At 38.8% G+C, this 21,817-nt stretch overlaps 1 protein-coding gene across 1 annotated transcript in view; it reads right to left on the reverse strand.

Moving 5' to 3' along the window:
* The window catches only part of spon1a (spondin 1a), a 130,773-nt gene that overhangs the window by 12,536 nt on the left and 96,420 nt on the right, over nucleotides 1-21,817 (reverse strand). The window contains exons 7-8 of the mRNA XM_061710854.1: nucleotides 13,731-13,795; nucleotides 6,374-6,575 (exon numbers count right to left, since the gene is read on the reverse strand). Coding sequence (XP_061566838.1) covers nucleotides 6,374-6,575; nucleotides 13,731-13,795 — 267 coding nt within the window. The remainder of the gene's footprint in view (nucleotides 1-6,373; nucleotides 6,576-13,730; nucleotides 13,796-21,817) is intronic.

Consider the following 21,817-nt stretch of genomic DNA (forward strand, 5'->3'; position numbering starts at 1 on the left):
AAAGAAAGAAAGAAAGAAAGAAAGAAAGAAAGAAAGAAAGAAAGAAAGAAAGAAATTTTGAATTTTTGAAAACCCATTAATAACGACCACACGTACACAATTTTGTACTACTACAAAGAAAATAAACTTGTTCAAAAATACATAAAACAAAAGTCATCCAAAGTAGAAGTTTCAAAGTCAGAAAACAGCTGTGAAGGAGCAATGTTCTTTACAGGCTAGATAGTCTTATTAGTCAACAGTAAAGGTCTGCCAGCATGGGGTTGATAGAAGCGATGCCAGAGGCAGTCTGGAGGCAGAAGACCATTCTTCACCCCCCAACTGAGGGTTCTCAGGAAAAAAAGAAAAAAAAAGAGCACCAGTGTTTGTGTCTGTGTGAGCGCGGTGGGGGCAAGGGTAAAATGGGCACTGATTAAAACATACAGTAAAAGTAATGACTAAAAGGGTAGATCTCATTACTCAGTTACACGCCTGTGCTTTTAATGACTTTGTAGCAGAGAGTCAAAGTCCCTCACACTTCATTACAGCCACAGTCTCCATGCCCTCTGCTGTGGTGTGCACTTTTGGACCAAGTGACTTTTTTTATCTTTTGAAACAATGGGCATGGTACTGTATATGGGTCCTTTGTTTACCTTGCCAAAAAAAGAGAAGAAAATCAAATCAATATAATCAGAATGGGATTGAGTCCAAACTAAGCCCTTTATAATGATCAAGGCATAGTCAACATGAACAAGATAAAGCAGACTGAATGTATAGGGTGGGTAAAGAAAGTGGAGGTAAGCAAATATTTCACAATTAAAAGAAAAAAACGTGTTTATTCCAGTTAAACTCAGGACACATTTTAATTTGACTTGTTATAGGAAGTATTAAACGTTTAGAAACACCTTCAATGTGGTAAATATTGGCCCGTTTCTAAATGTCTGAAAATCTGTTTACTTTCCAGACTAAGCTCTCCTGTGTTCAACTTATAGAAACACATTTCTTTTGGGATGGATGAACAACTTTCCACATAAAGTTTACATGTTCCCACGCTGCCGTCCTGGTCTTTCCATTGAGACGCAGTCCAAAAACATGCATGTTACATTCATTAGTGAGCCTGAAATGTCCATAGGAGTGAGCAAAAAGGGTTGTTTAGTCATTGCAGCCCTGAATAAACACAACTCCAGAATTCTTCTTATCCACGGCCAGCTGGGATAGTCTCCACCCCCATGAACAAGACAAACAGAAAACGGATGCACTGATGAACCACTCTGCATGCATTCTGTCCATCACACAGCTCCCCATCACCATTTACATTAGATTAGATCTTTATTTAGTCATTGTTATAACAACAAAATTAAAAGGGCCATCAGTCAATGCTAAAAATTGTATAGATAAATACTATAGTATTTAAAACATTTACACACAACATAAAATAAAATAAATAACTGATTGAAACCAATGAATAATTAAAAGTACACATGCACACAATCCTTCATGTAAGTTTACACTTCGATTTTGAGTAGATTAAGTTTTGTTACAGCTGTAGGACAGAAAGTGTCTCTGAATCAGGTTCTTCTTGTTTTTATTACTCTGTACCGTCTACCTGAGGAAACCCTGGAAACAGAGAGTGTCCAGGGTGAGAAATGTCCTTTGTGATATGTTTTGCCTTTTTAATACAGCAGTCGTTGTGTAAGGGGGCGAATATACTTGCTGTTTGACCCTGCGTTCGCGTCCGTTCGTGCTCCCAACCAACTGCAACCTCGCTCGCTTACCACCCGAGCTGATCGCATCATACCGGTGATAACAGGTTGGGGGCAGTATGCAGAGCAAGAGTTGGAAAAGTAATAATGAAATATTTTGTGGTAGCAGTAGTAGTAGCGGTAATAGCAGATTATAACAACGCACAACGAACAACTAAACAACATGACGACATTGGATGAAGAGGAGATAATAACATTGCTTTGGTTGCAATCTCCGCAAAGGAAACGGCGCCAGCGCCATCAGAAATGGTATGTTAGAACGTTGAACCAAAGCTGTCGGGGGACTAGAGAGTTCGCCACCCTTGTCTTGCCGATACGGGCAATCGAGGATGAGAAACACTGGGAATATTTCCGTATATCATCAGCTTTGTTTGACTATGTGGTGCTCTGACCTGGATCAGTGCCACTCACAGGGCAAAGCGAGAACTGCAGGTCGTGTAAGCGTTCAGTGTTTTTTGGAGAACGTGCATGTCGACGGGTGAAACAAACGCAGGATACGCCTTTCGGCCATGATGCGCTCGCGTACGCGTTCTGAACAGCGAGTATATTCGCCCCTCAAGTCCTCCAGTGAGGGGAGAGGGAAGCCGATTTGGTGAAGTTCTCTACATGTTGAGGTTGGACTTTGACCCAGGTTTCCTATAACCCACGGAACAGGGATGTGCCATGTGACAAAAATCCATAGAGTGACTTACTGACGCAATGGACTTATTGACAAAATCTATAGAGTGATGTAGGAGTGATTTCTATCAGAGAGGCAAAGATGGTGGTGAGATTTTCAAAATGTGACTGAATTGATGCTGCTGCTGAGTGACACTCCTTCCTCGTGTATCTTGAGTCCATGTGCCTGATAAGTGAGTGCTGAGAGCCTCATAAGTGGTACTGTCATTTAATAAGGTGGTTATCTTGGTGCTGTAATCAGCCGCATTCAGAATCACTGTTCATATTCCCTTGTCTGGTGGTAAAATGATGATGCCGCCTACCCTTCTAGTACGTCAGGTTGGAGGAGTTTATTTTGTGCTGTTGAGGGGCTGCTGTTACCTTCACTCTTAAGCTGCCCACATTAGATCGTTTTTGTTTTAAACTGCTGTTTCAGACTGAAAGAAAGCAACATTAACATTTCTTCTCTATCTCATTGTTTCTTGAGGCTTCAGTTTTGTTTTTCTACAGTACATTTCACAGCACGCAAAGTGGACCAGGGTTCGCAGCATATGACAATACCGCAGTGATCCACAGGAGGGATTGGCTGGCCAGAGATGTACGGGATTTGAAAAATTGACACGAATGAACGGCTTAATAACAACTTGTGAGCCTGAAACTCTCCACCAAAAAGACTAGAATTAAAACAAAAAATAAACCTTTTGATGAGAGGTGGAATTTATTCAATAACCAAGAAAAGAAGCCCATTTACCTTCTGCCACAAACATTTTAGGATTTTTTTCCCCTGAAACACGTTGTATTGGGATGCATAGTTTAGGACAGGTCTTTTATGCTTTGACTTTAATCTGCTGTACTTCAGTACAACATATAATTGTATTCATGTGATTTTATTACCTTTTACATCTCTGAGTGAGTCTATTAGTATGTGTAGGATGTTTGTGTATTCAGATTTTACTAAGTTAAGAGAAGGAGTAGCACAATCACGTAGTACATATAGGGCCCGATTTACTAAGATCCTAAATAAAGAGTACTAAATTGCGTGTGCACTGAAAAAGTTTGCACGTGCTGTTGTTGTGTGTTTTGCAGGTGATCAACTAAGATTGCGTGCGCAATTGATAACAGGTGCAAACCGCAGTATTTAAATGAGGTGTTGCGTGTCTTTTGCGAGCGCAAAATGAAATTTGACGAGTTGGAGTTAGAGATATTAGTGGAAGAGGCAAATTGTTGTGCCGTATTCAGCACCCCTGCCGTGAAAAGCACCCCCTCGTATATTCAATGATAAGTAGACCAAGAAAAAAAACAACACACTGACACTTCAATATATTTATATATACACACTCACACAAACACATACTTAGGAGTTTATATTATATATATTTACAAATATTATGGAAGACAACACAGTAAGCAGGCTATTAATTAATGACATCAATAACCATTTACCCAATTTTTGTTATCTGTGACTGTGATTGTGGGAAAGTATGACTATTGTGGAATCCATGAGCGCATTTAAACATGAATCATTAACACAAAACTGGACGCTAAACAGAACGTGACACGGAATGAGAATATCATTTTTGTCAGACGAGGGGGTGCTTTTCACGGCAGGGGTGCTGAATACGGCACAACACCGGGGTATGACAACTGCAGAACAAGTATAGGCGCACAATGAGAAACACTTTTTTCTCCATGAAAACACGTGATTTATTTATTATCACAAATAAAAAAATGAATGTGCCTCCTGTGGCAACCTTTTGCTGAATAATACTCGATTTAACATTCAAATAAAATATTTCTCCTTTTGCATGTGGAGAATCCCAACCCCAGTCCTCAAATCAGGCACCAACAAGCATCGGTGCGTAATGCTGGGCAGATTAGCACCTTCCTTTCGAACGTATTAAATACAGACGCAATCACAATCCCTGCAATAACTTTCAGGCTTGGTAAATCTCATTGCGGGTGGTAAATGGACATATTTGCATTTTCCCCTCCCAGTATTTAGCGATTTCTGGCGGGTACGCCCCATATTGATTATTCATCAGGGCAAAAGTACTAAATGAATAGCGTGTGCTATTTTGCTCATTTGAGAGGCGCAGTCCTCTTTGCACGCTGTTAGTAGATCAGCTTGCACATTGGTTTGCGGGTGCTGTCAAGTTTGCACACGTTTTTACGCACGCAAACCTTTAGTAAATCAGGCCCATAGTTGTTTGGGTTTAAAGCCTGTATGAGCATCATACTACTCGAGCACTTAGAGCTGACTGCACAAACAAATTACAATATTCAGCTGCCTGTTTTAAGAGCACTTGATCTGTTGACCTCTTGCAGGACCCCCTGCCTTGTGTCTCTCCCCCTCTTCACCTCCAATTAACTCACATGCACTCCACGCGATGATTTACCGTCAAGAAAGTCGGAGAATCCTGGTTGTACAAAAATTCTAATTACACACTTTTAGTTTACAAAAGGTTTTGCAAATGTCGTCAATGATTTAATCCATGAGCCATATCGTGTTTGTGAGCGAGGAAAAGTGTGGTCCACCGATAGGTGTGTGTGTGGAGGACAGATCAGCTGGTTCATCCGTGAGAGTGCTCAGGCATCAGCCAGAGGTTTCATGCATGTGCTCACACACACACACAAAAAAATACCAATCTGTTCCATCTGACTGGAGGACACAGCAGACAACGATTCCAAGAGCACCTCATAGGCCGTAGATGAGTAGTGTTGTACGATGCTGTTACTGGAGGACACGGCAGCTGATGACACTTGAAATGTGGAAGGCTGAGAGTATGTGAAGAGGTTGAAAAAGGGAATAGAGAATCTGGTCCTGATAGGCTGATAAAGAAGAAGCTGTTGGTGTAATGGCACGGTCAAAATGATGTAGGAAAGTGGGGTTGCAAACTGAGCTGAGTCACTGTTTGAGGGTTTCCACTGGATGAGGACACTATAGTCATAATAAGTTGTTATTTCAACATTTTGAGCTTTATTTGAGCTGCCTTCTTTTCAGCACTCTTCAAATAAAACAGTATCCCAGCAGGATTTCCTGAGGACAAGATCTGGGGCCTTGGATATAGACACGGTCTAGCTATTTCCTGAAATCGCTCCTAACAGTTGAAGCTTTGTTTCAAAGATGTTGACAACAACACTGTTTTGGTTGCATAGTAATTACATAAATAAATATATCAGCATGTTTTAAAGGCTTTTCTTCTTTTTCCCTGTGCACACTGCACGTTGTTTGTCTCAGCGACCAAAAGAGCAACACTAAACATGCGCAAAAATCTCACTAGAGCTGCTCATTTCTCACTGGCAATGATTCACAATAGATCCATGTGTGTCCGCTGTTTGGGTAAAAGAATAAAATAAAAAAATTAAAATTTGCTTTAATTGTTTGTCCAGAAGGCTGCTAGATTTGTCTGTTAGTGATTAAAAAAAACAGCCAGTAGAAGGAAACTCCAGCAGAGGGGTTTGAAAAAGCTACAAGATCTGTCATCAGAGTCTTGATGTGAAATGAAGCTCGATGTTCACCAATATGACAGGCTGAAGAACTTGTACTTACTCATTCAAAACAGAAAGAAAGCCTAATATACTAATCAAATATACAAATAACATGCCGAGATTACAACATGTTCAAGGTACAACCCCGAATCTAAAAAACGTGGGACAATATGGATAACGGAAATACAAAATAAAAATTAAAAAAATCCTGTTGACATTTCCTGTTGGAAAAAACATTATGATGCTTTTTCCTTCACCTAATAATTAGCACTAAATTGGTCCTATACCAACTGTTCTTTGTAATGCATTTCAATTCAAAGACAAATGTATATTAACAAATACGATGAAGTCTTTAACAAAAAACAGGCATTAACTATTGTCTGCAAAGGAATACAAGAGTAGATGTAGAAATCACTCGAATTTAGATTTGTTTTGTCTCAACTTTTGACTTTTTTTAAATTTTGGGTTATGAGTATGTTTGCACTCACCTCATATGACACCCCGCTATCGGTGCCTGCATCCCATGGGATCAGGTCCTGGACCACCCTCTGGACCCAACCACACTCCTTAGTGCACAAGTTCTCCGCAGACAAACCCACATTCCAGTCTGGACTGGGTCCCATCATGGTCAGGAAGGACATGAGGTGGCGGCTCCGGTCCACGGAGAATTCAGCTGAAGGGGAAGCGCGCCTGAGAAGGAACAGCATGAGTTTGTTTTGAGTCAGGGTAGTTTGTTCATGCAAATAAAGGAGAAAAGGTTTCCAGTTCTTTTCAGAAGCATGTCGTCATAGCAGACCGTTTGGAATACGTATCTAATGCTCAACCCTCCACGTTTACAATAGTCAGCCACACAATCACCAGCAGTTTGATTCCTGGCCGTGGAGTCTGCCTGTTGAAGTTTTGTGTGGATAAGACCCTGAATTCCACATTTTCATTTACTGTACATGTTCATTAAAGTGTGATTCTTTACATCACAGCATTATAGACTCGATATAAAAACCTGGGACATCTGGATGGAACAAGAGAGAACTGAATGTGTGGACAGGTGAATGTGGTTAGGAATGGAAAAGTGCTTTGAGCGACCAAAAGTAATGTATAAAGGCACACCACTTATCACTCACTCAACACAAAAGACAACCAGATAAGGATTTTTGGGTCTTATCCATATCAAATTTATTAAAAGATTTAATCACACTGATTTCAGTCCAGTACTGACTGCATGCTGCAAACCTTTCAGCTGCAGCCTAAACAATATAATGTGCCCAAAGGAGGAAGAGAATCTATCCTGCAAGAATTTCTATTTTAAAGATACATCTGTGTTTGTAGTGTTTGAGTTTTTTCTGAATACAATCTTTCTTTTTATTTACATGGAGAAGGCAAGTTCCAAAAATATGTTTCATATTAAATAATGGTAATTAGGTAGTAATTAGTTATAAAAATGCTAAAAAAGCATAAAAAAGAGCTGTTTAACTAAGCCTTCACAACAACAACAAAAAAAGAGAAAAAGATCAGCTGCAGAGATTTTTCGAGCAAAGTCACCTTAAGAATCTCTGATGACAACTAAAATACAAACTTTGAGATTATTACACTCTTTTAAGCCCCATTAACCAGTTTCAGAGTCACCAGGGGGTTTGGCAGTAACACTTGCTCATTAACTGAGGGAGATGAACACAATGAATCATACAATACAAGCAAAGATGTACTTTTTCATTACATCTTCAACTCTTTCTTTCATGTTCTGAACAAATCAGAACATGGACAGCGTGCATCACTGCTTCCTCCCCTTGGACCATTTTTAAATAATAAACCCCCATCATCCCATGTGTTTTGTTCCCACAATGTGATTTTTCTACACTAGTTGTGGATCAGTCGCTGTCAGATCGTGTAGTGTGTGACCGTCCAATAGCTATAAGTCACATACTGTGAGTTAAATCACCTCAAGAAGACTTCGATTAATCTGAAAAACCCATCGAGCTGTTGACTCTAAAAGCTGCTGGGTCTGAAAGCAGACTAAAGCTCTTTTTTTCCTGAATGTGACAAAGGTTTTTTACTGTTGTAGAGTTACAAATGTTTTGGAACTTCAGGTTATTTCTGTGTGTCAGAACTTTCATTGTGCCTTAATTTATGAAAGCAAATTATATTGTGGCAGTATAAGTCACTGGTTACTGTGGATAGATGGAAAGATGAGGAGGAAAAGATTTTATCAAGGATAAACAGCTCTTTGTAGTCATTGATTCAGAGGAGCTGCTGTTTCAAGTTTTGTGGTTGGGTATTTTTTGAAAACAAAACTGGAGAAAGGAGGTGAAATGTTTTGTAAGACAGGCAAAACTAGACAAATACACTTTAAATTGTGTAACTATAACTTTCCCTAGATCTTACCAGCCATACTGACTATAGCGAATATTTATATATCCTATTGTAGAGTCACACACACACACACACACACACACACACACACACACACACACACACACACACACACACACACACACACACACACACACACACACACACACACACACACACACACACACACACACACACACACACACACACACACACACACACACACACACACACATTTTTGGCCAATGACTGACAGCTAAACTAATTACACAAAAATAACAAATAAAAATCCAGCCAATAGCAGATTAATTAGGAGTGAGGAGCTTCTTGTTGTAACATAGACAATAAGTCAGTTATTCTTCTCCGGCCGTCATCATGCCCATATAAATCCATTTGACTTCCGCCAGCTGCAGCTATGCCCTTGCACATTCAGTTAATGATGGCCTCGGAGGGTGCGTGATAGCCCTTACTCCTTGGGAACACACATCTTGACTCAGCTCTCCTGGGTTTCTGTTCTGTGAGCACGAGGCCCGGGAGAGTTATCTTACAGAGTCACCTGGACTACACAGAAAGGCAAAGCGTAATTGGCAGAAAAGAGGAGACCAAGTATGGCTTGTAGCAAATAAGGAATGGATTAATCACCATAGATAAGACCAATGAAATGCCTCGAGGATTCCGAAATGTTTCTGGTTTAGAAACATTTTTGGACGAGGAGTTTATATGAATGCTAGTAAGAGTCACAGTGCTGCTAAATAGATATTTGGTGCTGATGATTCGCGCTCACATGCTTTCTCCTACATTTTATAGTATCACAAATTACTTATGTTGATGGCTAGTCAGTGTTTTCTGTTAGTCTGTGTCTGGCAAAAGATAACACAAACCACATGATGGTTTGTGATGGTTTGGATGGACTTATGGTAAAAAAATGAAAAAAAAGTTTTTTTAATTGTATATTTTAAGGTTGTAAATGGCAATTCTGACTGTCATAATAAGTTATTTCAGCCACAATAGGATATGATTTCTTCTATCTGTTCCACAAGCATGCAAACAAAGGTTGCAATAATTAGTAGTTGTGAGGTTTTCCCAGAAGTGCAGGACCGCTTTTTAAACAATTACAACACACTATACGCACGGAAACCACTGCTATCAGGCTGCATTTTGTTCTTTCAAAAGCTCTTTTTACACCCGTTGACAACTAACTTCGCTCTTACTTTCTTTTTTTCTTGGCATCTAATCAGACATAACTCACAGAGCACAACAGTAGTCCTCTGGTTATTATAAAGATGCCTGACAAAACAGAGTGGGAGATAACAAGGAGTCAACATGAGTGTCATGGAGGCACTGAAACTGTCAGGGATGTATTTTTATCCCGAAGAAAGGTGTCATGGGGAGGGGGTGGACAAGTGAGGAGAAGTTATGTGATGAAACTAAAGGCGGAAATACTGTAATGAACATGTGATCTACTGGCGAGTGGGAGGATGGGGTGTGAAAAAGAGAAACAAAGGTACTTTTACCTCAAATGCTGAGGAAAATCTATCTCTTCAGACTGACATGCTAAAGACGGTAAAAAAGAGGTTGTTTGCAACACATTGTTTTTTTTCGTGTCTACATGAGGTAGATTCAAATGCAGAGGTGCTCTCTCGTTAAGGCCTTTGTAAATCAGAATATATGAAAATGGTAATTGAATTAAGAAACTGTTATGGCCTAAACAGTTAAGCAATCATGTATAGCTTATATCTGTTTTCCCTTGTCTATACCTCACCTTTCACCTGTAAGACAGCTAGAAAATGCTCCGGCTTGAAATTACCGGCCATCTAGATGAAAGTAAGAGTTTCCACCAGCCAGAGAGAGCAGCATGACTTGTGCATCATGTCTGCATTGTGGTGCAGACATGAAAATAATGCTGGACGTCAATGTTTTTTTTTTTTTTTTTAAGACAATACTGATCTCCTTTAAGAGAAGGATATTGTCTTGGACAGTGGAGAAAATATTAACAGTGAGCTCAAATATATGAACCATAACCCAAAATATCTGAATTCCTAATAACCTTGTTTTCCCCACTGAAGTCCACGGCACCTTTTTGAGATATTTTCCAATGGACAGGAGCAATAAGTGCTTCAGACAAACGGGTTGTCAGGAAGGAATCATATTGTGTATCATGACATTAGCTCTCTGCCTCACCTACAGTACATTCCTCCAGGATAAGCACCTTTAATATCATAGAGTAAGCCATTTGTGTGTGCTGATGGAAAGTATCAACTACAACATTTTCAAGTGTCTGATAATATCAAGGCAATGATTTGATAGTGATTGGTCCATTACGCCAGAGAGATCTGTGTGGGACATGCTCATTTAATTTAAAAAAAAGGCATTTTTTCCCTCCATATAGCAGATGGTTTAAGAATACTAAGGGTTAGATATCCGATGATGTTATTCAGAGGATTGTCACTCAACTATCCAGGAACTGAGCCTACTGAACCAAAGATTTTCATGTTCTCACTTCTGTCACTCTGTACTGGTTCAGTCTAGTTCTTAAAAAAATCATAGTTTAGAGTAAGCAATAACAACAAAAGAAAAAAAAATCCCTCCATGTTAATTTTAATACATTAAAAATAAGATTAGGCATAAAAAAAAACAAAAAAACAAAAGACAAATAAACATGTTTTTAAGTTAGGAAAAGTACATGGCCTGGATTTATCCGTTTCTTTCACAAAATAATGGTCATAATAAAATGTTTCCATCACATTTTTTGAGCTTTTATTAAGACACAATGTTTCTTTGCGGTGACAAGGGGATTCACTGCTGGAGACATGTAATATATGTGATGAAGCCTGTCACTTCTTTGGCTCACTCTGCTCTCATCTCCCACCTCTGTTCTTCTTCTCCTTTTCTGCTCCTTTGCCCTTTGTTCCTGCTCTCATTCTGCACTTTAAAGTCAAATGAAATTGGGTGCATGGTTGAAGGGGAACCACAACTGACGGCTTTTAATTCACTGTGAGCTTTATCACATAAAGTTTCATTAACAAGTACGTGTAAAATAATGCAATTCCTGTTTGTACAGTTCACCGTATTTAAAGCATGTAAATACGGTGTAAGTAACACCAGAGTAACACCAAGTACCAACTACTAGTCAACAGAGCAGTTGCCAAAGACTAGAAGATAGCGTGAATCAATCTGTGCTCTGCCTCGGTGACTCAGTATTGCACACATGGATACTGGAATGATCGGAGTTGTACAACGTCAACCGGACCCAACTCAAAGCCAATTTCAAAGTTAGCATCAGGTGCAGTATAGAAACGATTACAGGTCACCACAGAGCTTTAATCTAGACACCTAAAAACCAACAACCAGGCCAGAAATGTGGGTGAAGTGATGGACTCAGACCAGGGGTCGGCAACCCAAAATGTTGAAAGAGCCATATTGGACCAAAAACACAAAAAAGAAATATGTCTGGAGCCGCAAAAAATGAAAAGTCTTGTATAATCCTTATAATGAAGGCAAGTGGGGGAAGATTTTATTTTTCATTATGCACTTCGAAAAAAGTCGAAATGTCGAGAAAAAAGTCGAAATGTCGAGAAAAAGTCGAAATGTCAACAAAAAAGTCGAAATGTCAACAAAAAAGTCGAAATGTCGAGAAAAAAGTTAAAATTCCGAGATTAAAAAGGAGAGGAAAAAGGAAGAAAAAAGGGAAAAAAGAAGAAAAAAGAAAAAAAGGAAAAAAAGAAGAAAAAAAGAAGGGAAAAAAAGAAAGAAAAGGAAATAAAAGGTCAAACATTTTTGAAAAAGCTTCAGGGAGCCACTAGGGCGGCGCTAAAGAGCCGCATGCGGCTCTAGAGCCGCGGGTTGCCGACCCCTGACTCAGACCTACATTTGAAAAAAACACAATAAAACATTAACAAAGTCAGCTTACTATCGTCTTATCATCTTTCCCAAATAGGCATGTGGGAAACTTACATAAATATGCGTTTTTCAGGTGGGTGAAATGTAATTCTCATTTAGTTTCTAAAACTCCATTTACATTTTAACATTTCGGAGAGAAAAAGTCTTTATTTGACCAGCTCTGTGGACTGAGTCCATGGCAAAAACGCTTCTCTGTAATTAATGACACAGTTCATCCTTTCTTTTTCCTGTTCCAAACCAATATAACTGACCACACACACTTTGGCACATGCTGCATGCAGCTAACGTGTGAATTAATATTAATTTGCATATGCAGCACACAGTGACTTAATTAGTCCTGGTGGATATCATTGTTTCTATTACAGGCTGTTTTCTCGCTTTGGAGACTAATCTGACGGTCGTCACAGAGCCCCTGTGGTTGAGGAAACAACACAGCACTCGTTTTTACCCACTGAAGTTCCTCCATACCAGCTGAGTCAAAAAACGCTCTTGTTTTTCTCATGAATAAAAAATTAAATGGCTCCTATGAACTCGGGAATAAATGAATGTGCACCCTGTAAGCTTGTGTATCTGGCAGTTTTAGCTCCTCACTGGATTTTTCCCTGATCAGCAACCTTTAGGTCTCACTGTGGAATGATAACCTCAGCTTAAAAACTTAACGCTGCAAATGCTTTGGTAAAGATAACCACAGTGCGTTGAGACTTTTCCTGCCTTTCAGGCCCACATTACTGTCAATCACAGCAGACATATATTGTAAGAGGAAAGCTGACAAATCGTTGACGACGACACAGGTGACTGATTTGCTGTGACTTCACATGAAAGCGTCAAGGCAGCTGCTGTGGGTTTAAATATGTCATTTCAGGCAATATGCCATCCTCATATCGGCACATACCAAGTCTGTCAGAGTTTTCTGAGGAACTACAGCAGCTTTTTTTTATAGCTTTTTTTTATGTTAGAGTGAATTTGGACCAGACCCGAGGTATGAGGACAACACTGATTCATAGATATCTCTTAAGCAGTGATCACCTAATGATTCATGAGGACATTAGCCTCTACTAAATGGTTGTCCATTGAGATTTATTAGGGTATATTTACAAATGAATCATTAATTATTAAGCCGTCCCTAATTCATTGCTCACGTGCTGATTAAACATGAGCTGCTTAATAAAATCTCATCAGTTGTTAATCATTAAGTAAGTGGCAACTAGCTGCTATAGTCCCCTGACTCATTAGTTGCCAAGTAACAAGCTAAGCTTTATATTGTTTAATTAAATATATTTCAATGTGTATTTAGATTTCAGATATATGTGTTTTTTGGCTTTTTATTCAATCCTGCTTCACTGATCACTGACCCAAGAATGAACACCGGTTGCACCCCTTTCCTCCCAAAGAGGGAGTACTATTCAAAGCTATCACAAACAAAAGAAAATACCTATACAGTATTCTTCAGCAATATTATGGATTGAATATTAGCAATGTGATAGAACGAAAAGTCTTGTAGGTATTCACAAAGTTATTTTATCATTTAAAAATTGCTAAACCCGAATTGCAGTCAATGGCAGAAGAGTTATGCTTCTTAATAAATTGTATGTCACTTACACGTTGAGGGGCTGCCAGGCCGGCCACTGTGCTTTCATTTTGATCACCGTTAGGACCTCTTCACCCTACAGTAAGAGAGACAGTTAAAAAGACACAGAAATTCAATGTGAATGAAGTGGAAAAAAAAAAAAATCCAACCTTTACACTCAACCATTTTTGGTTCAGTAAAATACTTCTTTCATGTCTTCACTTTATGAAGAAATAGAAAAACAAAACACTTTCATTTTTTTCTGTACAGAAAAGTAAAATATCCTGATGAAGGAGTTTTTCTGAGGAACTCGGGGTGGGACTCAGCATCAGCATCAGACGCTTTCTGACACTCCACAGCTGAGGAAAACATAACATTATATGCTTCCAGGATGATCTATCAGGCACACTGTCACGTCAGTGTACAACATTTTTACAAACCAATTCCACAGAAACACAAACAACATTGTGTTCATCTTATCAAATAACTCAAATACAAATATTGAAATCAAAAGATTTTGAAGTAGTAGTAGGAACTGTGACATCATACCACAAAGAATGCATACACTGAGATAAAGTCACTACAATTCACTTTAAAATTAGGTTCGGCGGAAGTTTACATTCTTTGGTTTGTTGTTGATGGTTGAAATCACAACATTTACATGAGATTTGTGCAAACATTCATCCTCCAATGAAGAATATGATGAAATTAACTTGGCTTTAAGGAACTACTGTTTTCAATGCAAACTACCTGCTAAAGAATAATAAGGATGGACAGATGCTTCACATTTATCATCCCATCTTACACTCATCATCTTATGTTTTTATAAACTGACACTGGCAGCAATAAAGAACGTAATCAACTTCCTTCTTCAACTCAAACCATCACCGCCAGCAGTGAGGAATTGGCTGCATTTTGTTGTCATGTTTGTTTTTCTCCAAGAGCATATTACTCTAAGAAAAATAACTACACAAGCTAAATATGGAAACTACAACAAAACTTCAATTTTGTCCACAGAATGAGTGTTTAAAATGCCGCCAAGTGTGGCTTGGAACAGCCGGGTATGGATGATGTATTCTTTGTTTTTGTCTCAGCTTGTGATGAGCTTTTCACAGTTTCCCGCCTCTGCATGTTATATTTCTTGACACTCACAGAAAAATGTATTTAATGAATCATCTGGATGTTTTGAAAACAGACAAGGAAGGATGATTGCGCATCGTGATGTATTTTAGCCCTCGGTGTGAGAGGATCGATCAAACTTTCATTCTTCTGCTTCCCCAGAGGCCACGAAAAATACACCATCAGTAAAAAAAAAAAAAATCTAATCAAAAGCGAGCATTCGTCATGAAAATGACAACTTCTGATTGAGTAATGTATGTAAATATGTGCAAAAATCTACTTAAATGTTGGAGAAATGAGTCGTGCTGCTTTCTGTGGCCAGAATATGTTCATAAAACAATTTTGGTAGCAAAGCTAATGTTGTCAGCATCTCTTACTTTGTGTTAGTGAATTTCATTGCAGCAAATCTGACAGGCAAATAATAAGCATAGCGGGCTAATCCTATTTCATATTCATGGGGGTTACTGATGGGCTGTGTACTGTATGTGCTAAATTCACACATTAGGCGCTATACTCATCCTCTGCGTGTTTCCACAACCTTACTGTGGCCAAAGCAACTTTGCACTTACAAAGAAAGACTTAAAGTCAGGTAAATAGTGATAGACTTACAAGTTTAAAATGAATTCAAGTACTCTGTGCAATGTATTCTTCAAAAGTAAGTCCTCAAAATTCAAACAATGAGCTTGGTTTGTCAGCCTGCACAAAGTAAAGATGTTTATATCTTTTGACAACACAACATAGATTGTTTCATAAGAGCCGTAACCTTCAGGCAGCTTCAGAAACTGCCACAGCTGATATAATAAAAGAAAAGAAGAGATCTTCTTAGTGTTTTCATCGAACCATGGCCAAAATGTGATCTAAGTTATGACCATCCCGTTTCCGTGGCTGAAAGGTAAGTAAATAGAAAAGTTCTTGGAAATACAAGCTTTAGATGAGCACTAACAAATATTGCTGTAAGAACTAAGGAAACACATAAATCACAGTTTGTAAGACTAGAACCTTGACAAGGATCACTATTAAGAGAGCTAAAAAAGTAAGACACCACAATTTAGATTTTGGCAGCCTTTTTCAGAACAGATTGAACTGTAAAGAAGTGACTCTCCTTTCTGTTTTTGAAGATATCATGGAAGTTTGCAGACTACAGAAACCACCTCATCCTCAAACGGAGATGCAGGCAACAGATACTTTTCCCAAAAAGCTGACAAATCAAAACCTCTATCAAAGTGCACTGAGCCGAGCAGATATTACTGGAGGCATAAAACAAGGTGCTGAACGAAAGAGTACACCAGGTTCACTCGACAACTGACGCACTTACACACAGGATTGATCAGATCCACCCGACACATTCAAGACGTTTCCTGGAAGGCTTTAACACTATCGGAAAGAAAAAAAAGAAAAAAAAAGAGAAAAATGTACATTCAAATGTCTAATTCTATAGCTGAGAACAAAAACAAGCAGCTGGAAACATTTGACTCCTCCGAATAAAAAGATGAGAACACCACCCATATAGATATCTAGAACCAGAGGGTGAGGCTCAACAGGCAAAGGACTCAACTTTGGCATATATCCAGCTTTTGGTGGTGTACCTTTGTCAGTAATAAGGTACAACAGCATAGCTGAGACAGAGGTAGAACATTTGACGATGAAGGTAACAGCATCCATCCCAGTGTGAAAACTCCTCCACCCAGGTTGACACTCCAGGACAGGAAGCAGAGATAAAAACATCACTACTTTGCCAGCAGACAAGGGAAGTTGTAGAGTAGTAGATGTTATAATAAGGATCAGCTATTACCATTATGACCGCCACTGGGTAACGTGAGTAAACGCTGCTCATCTGATTACAATGTTCCGCTGGGAAAACCTGCATCCCAGCATTCACATGAATGTTATTTCGGCACTCTCCACCTACTGTATCAAAGAGTCTTTGCAGACCAATTTTATCCCCCAACATGATAACATCATTACCGCAGCATGTATCACATCCACATGCTACGCAGTAGACCCAGGCACATTTGTACTGCTCCATTACGGAAAAAGTGGCACCACCAACAAGAATCCCTTTTTTAGTGAAAATATAGAAGCTCTGAGTATCAGAAATGTCCATTTAACGATTAAAGTTTGTCTGTTTTTAAAGTTCTCCAATTCAACATTATACATTTCACAACAAGAGTATTACACTGGCAGATGGTCTCATTCATCACCGATCAGAGGCAAGACTATTTATTGCAGTTGCATGGATCAGTGAGCAGTCAGGTGTCGTCCAAGCAGAAGGTCAGCGGACCATCACTAGACCCATCATGAGCCCAAGCGTCCTCAGACAGCACATTAAACCGTGCACTGAGTGTAAAAATGTCAAATGTAACCGCTTTGGGATGCTGAATAAAACCTATTTTACTTCACTCTACAGGTGTTTGCTTTCAGAAATATTCCTCTTGTTTTTTATTCATCAAAAGTAAATAAATAAAAATGAAAGAAAAAAAAAATCATGTGCTCAAAAAATACATTTAAAAACGCCACGACTTACGCTTCCCTCTTGGTGTTGTGTTTAATGACTGTTCTCAGACACTTATTGGCTTAATGACAAAATTGTGAAACACATCATTACCTTACCGCCGAATCCCAAGATGATTGTCATTTCTCAATTAAGAAGTACAACTCCGAAAGCATTTGTCTTTTTCCTCCACAGTTCCTTTCCATGTTTTCCTAACCAATGCACCGTTACTCCGTCGTGTCCCATGCTGACATTCTCCAGCCCTCATTATCTAAATGCCATAAATGTGTCGTACGAAGGGAAAAATAACCAGAACCTTCTTTCTGCTTGCCATAAGACTGCCTGTCGTTAAAATAGAAACATCTTATAATCATAAATTCATTTTTGTTCATTTACTTTCAGTTATAAAAGATTGTGCTTAATAGTAACAATATCTTTTTATCCTTTGATTTTTTTATATACATATTTATGTTTAGATCATGAATCCCTTATAGAAATGTAATGTATTTTTAGTATAAGGCTAACCATAGTTTTTGTCTTCGCTGTGGTCTTATGACAAAAAGCGCAGTGAGGGATTGAAGTCCAAATATTATGTATAAATAGAGTTTCTGCTGCTCATATTTAAGTGTATTTCCACTAATGATAGGGAAGCTGAACCCTTTTAGTGATGAGACTTGATTCTCCTGCCAAGACAGACACAGTACTTTTCAGAGACCCTGTTATTTCATGCCACACATTTATTACCAAAGAAAACAAATCAAGGAACTCTACGACCCTATAGGACAGCAGCTAAGAAATAACCTCTCAGAAACTCATTAGAATGAACTGAATGAGTCCTGTTTTAATTTATGTATTCATTAATGCAAGGCATTAGTTTTTAAAATAGTCACTGGCTTTACATTTCAAGGTCCCAGTTTCATAAATTTTTTGAAATAGTGAAATTGTGTATTTTTAAAATTGTCTGACAAACCATCATGCCCCGAGACCAGTTACGAAGATTAAAAAGAAAGAGCGGCTACTTTAAAAATATGTTATTGCAGCTGATTTCGTCTCTTTTCATGCTCTGTCTGAGTATACTGCTGTTGGAGAAGAAAAGATAATTACATTACAGTACTGACTTTAAAGAGAAGCTTAAGAAAATACATTGCCTTATCTATCTGAAGGTATTTGACTTTGTGGACCATTCCACCAAAAAAATCAGCATTACCGGTACATTTACAATCCAATAACCAAATTGGAATACATGTCTGTATTGGTCAGTGATTATATCTTGACAAAACATGGTACCCATCACAAGTCCGGTATTATTAACCATTTTCAGTCCAGAGGAGACACATGACATCTGTGAATCACTGTACACGTTACAGCGTATACAATGGTCTATGAAATAATATAAAATTACCTTAAAATTGTGCCAACATCAGAAATGGATTGATTGTTTTCACCTTCAGTTAAGAGATGCTTTTGTACTCTAAAATAAACTCGCAGGAAATACAAACCTCATTTTATTTAAAGATTCTTGGTCAAATTTTCAGCACATGTCTGAGAACCATGACTTCTCATCCTTTTGCTACTAAACTGGGAAATACTAAAGAGAGCTATTTAACATGCCTTTTTGGTTTGTAGAACCTGCAAATAAATATGAATATATATATAATTAGGCACAGTGCGTGTTTTTCTTTTTTTTTCTCCTGCTAATGACTAGCAGTTATTGACTTTCCCTTAAACAGATTCTTGGCACATTTGAAAGTCTGCTCTTTAGAGTTTTTTTGTTTACGTTATTTTTTTTTAATCTTATCTCAAATCTGTTTTACACCTTTTATAAGGGCACATTTCCAGGTTTGAATTGTTGAATAAGCAAAAACTAAAAATGCTGATTTCCACGCAGATGGATAAAACATCTTTTCGGTTTTGACCCCCAAAAAATATTACTCTGTGCATGCAGTTTTTGGCAAGTGTGATTGGGCTGAGACAAAAAAAGGACACAACAGATTGAGGATTTAGGACTATAGTTCAAAGAAAAACAAGTAAATGAATACATCTTTTTGAATAAATCTGTTTTGGATTGGATGATGCACCTGTTCAGACTCCTCTGAAAACACACAACACACACACACACACACACAACCACACACACACACACACACACACACACACACACACACACACACACACACACACACACACACACACACACACACACACACACACACACACACACACACACACACACACACACAAGGCTGAGGGACAGAAAAATGTTGCCTATCGCATTTTAATTGCTGACTGTCGTCCCCGCTCAATCATGTCTGGCTGACAACCCATCACCCACTCAGATGTGATTTGGATTCCATCTCAGCTTGATGTCCTTTAACTTATCATTTCGTCAGCATGGGTTTCAGTTAAGAAAAAAAGGTTTAAGAATGCAGACATCTCATAGGGTCACAGGATTATTTACATCATTGTATCAATGAGAAATGCATGTTTAATATACAAAGTATTTTGCTTTTGTCCCTCTTAAACAGCAACACCGTAAGCTGGAAGTGAATGCACTGTCAGAGTCCTCTGAAGCCACGAGGCCAAATCCATCCCGCTGGGGTAGAATTGACCTGCCGAACCCCCTCACACTGAGGATATTAGCCATGAAATTGGCTCACAGTGAGCTGAGGGTAAAGTCTTTAAATACTGCCTCAGTGAGGTAATAGCCAAGGAGTACATGATTTTCCCACTGGCACAGAAAACCTTAGCAACCCTCACATCTTTTCCTTTTCCTTTTATTACCAGGACAACTGTGCGGGGAAGACCTTTATTCACAGTGGGGGAAAACTGGCACTTGTTTATTTTTTTTAATGTAGAATTTACTGAAGGAAATAGTTTAGTGCAATTGCTTTTACTGGCTTTTTGTGTTCCATCTACGACTTCGAATCTTTGTAGTGTTTTCTTGTTTACAGGCAACTGTTGATGCTTAACAGTCAGTCTTATGTTGCTCCACCTCTTACACATCGGTGCAATTGGTGGGACATCCAGATAAATGTGAAGGCTTGAAGTTTCCTCACTTGTAAGTGGTAGACTAAAGTAAGTGTATTTATATCTGTTTACCTGGAAAACAACGTGTACATGTGGATGTGAGTTGTGTGTCCTTGTGCTTGGTTATGTGTGTTGTAGCTGAGCTTCTCATTGATAGCTTTGCATGATTACATGCCTGTTTTTCACCACATTAAATAATTAATAATTAATATTTGTCTCATTAAGTTAAGAAGGAACATTCAAGTAATAATACTTATCCGTCTATTATCTAAAGTCGTAATTTCTCACTGAAGGGATCTTAGCGTTAAAGAAAACCAACTTAGTTGTGAACTTTAATTAAAGGTATTATATGCAACTTCTGGGAGCTAGCAAGATTTGAAAGTGGCACCTCCTCTAAGCCCCGCCCCCTCCTCCCCCTCCCGTCGGCGCTCCGTCCAAAGCCACGCCCCCACAAACTTTGGGGAATGCGCATTTGCAGGAGTCGAGGTTTCCAGGACATTTTGGACAGCACATTTTCAACAAAACTACCCCATGTCTCAATCACCTGTAAGCGAGGCCGGTTTTAGGGGGGGGTAGGGGGGGGATGTGCCCACCAAAACGTGCATCCTGCCCACTGGCGTCTCCATCCCGGCGAGAGTGGAGAGCGGAAAGCGGGTGGCGGTGCTTGGTTTAAAATGAAGGCATCTGATTGGTTCTTTCCCTTCCTGCCAAGCCTCTGGTCTTCTGACCAATCCGAGCCATTCGGTGCGCAAATAACTGATTGGTTAGAGTTTTTACAGGATTACAGCTTTCAGAGAGGATTGATTTTTTTTCTTTCCTTTTTCTGAACACATTATTCACTGGCTACTCTCAGGATGGAAGGACCATTTCACCCAGTAAAACAATAAATGTTTTTGAATACGATTGCAATTAATACCTTTAACAGCATGCAATAATAGTGATATGTGCACATAAAAGTATGTTATTTATGTAATGTTCTAAATGAGTATTGGGTGGTGATAAAAATAAGTTGAATAATTTTGAGAAAATTGAAAAAATAAACAAATAAACAGCATAAGTAAATAGACGAAGAAAGGAAAGATGCATCAATTAGCAAAATTACTTCAAAAATTGTTTTCCACTGAGGATGACAAGAATACTCAGCTGTATGTCAGAAGTGAGGAGTTGGATAAAATCTAGAACAGAAATTTGAAGATTGATACATTGACGAAAAATTGATTAAATTGAAATACTGTCATTCTATCGGCTAATTTGTGACATCAACCCAAAATCATCTGGACGACTTCCTAGTTACAACGGGGGTGTAGTCCGGTTGAGCCGAGGCCCCGCTCAAACTCTCCTGATGGAGATGAAAGCCCAGATGTGCTTCCCAGTGTGTTTATCTTCAGGAGACTTCAGAGGGAATCTTCACTCATGCAGGCGTTGGGTTGATCAAGTAGCCCATGAAAAGTTATGTGAGGTGAAAATCCAAAAATAATTACA

Source organism: Cololabis saira, chromosome 2 (assembly GCF_033807715.1).
Source record: "Cololabis saira isolate AMF1-May2022 chromosome 2, fColSai1.1, whole genome shotgun sequence".
NCBI lineage: Eukaryota > Metazoa > Chordata > Actinopteri > Beloniformes > Belonidae > Cololabis > Cololabis saira.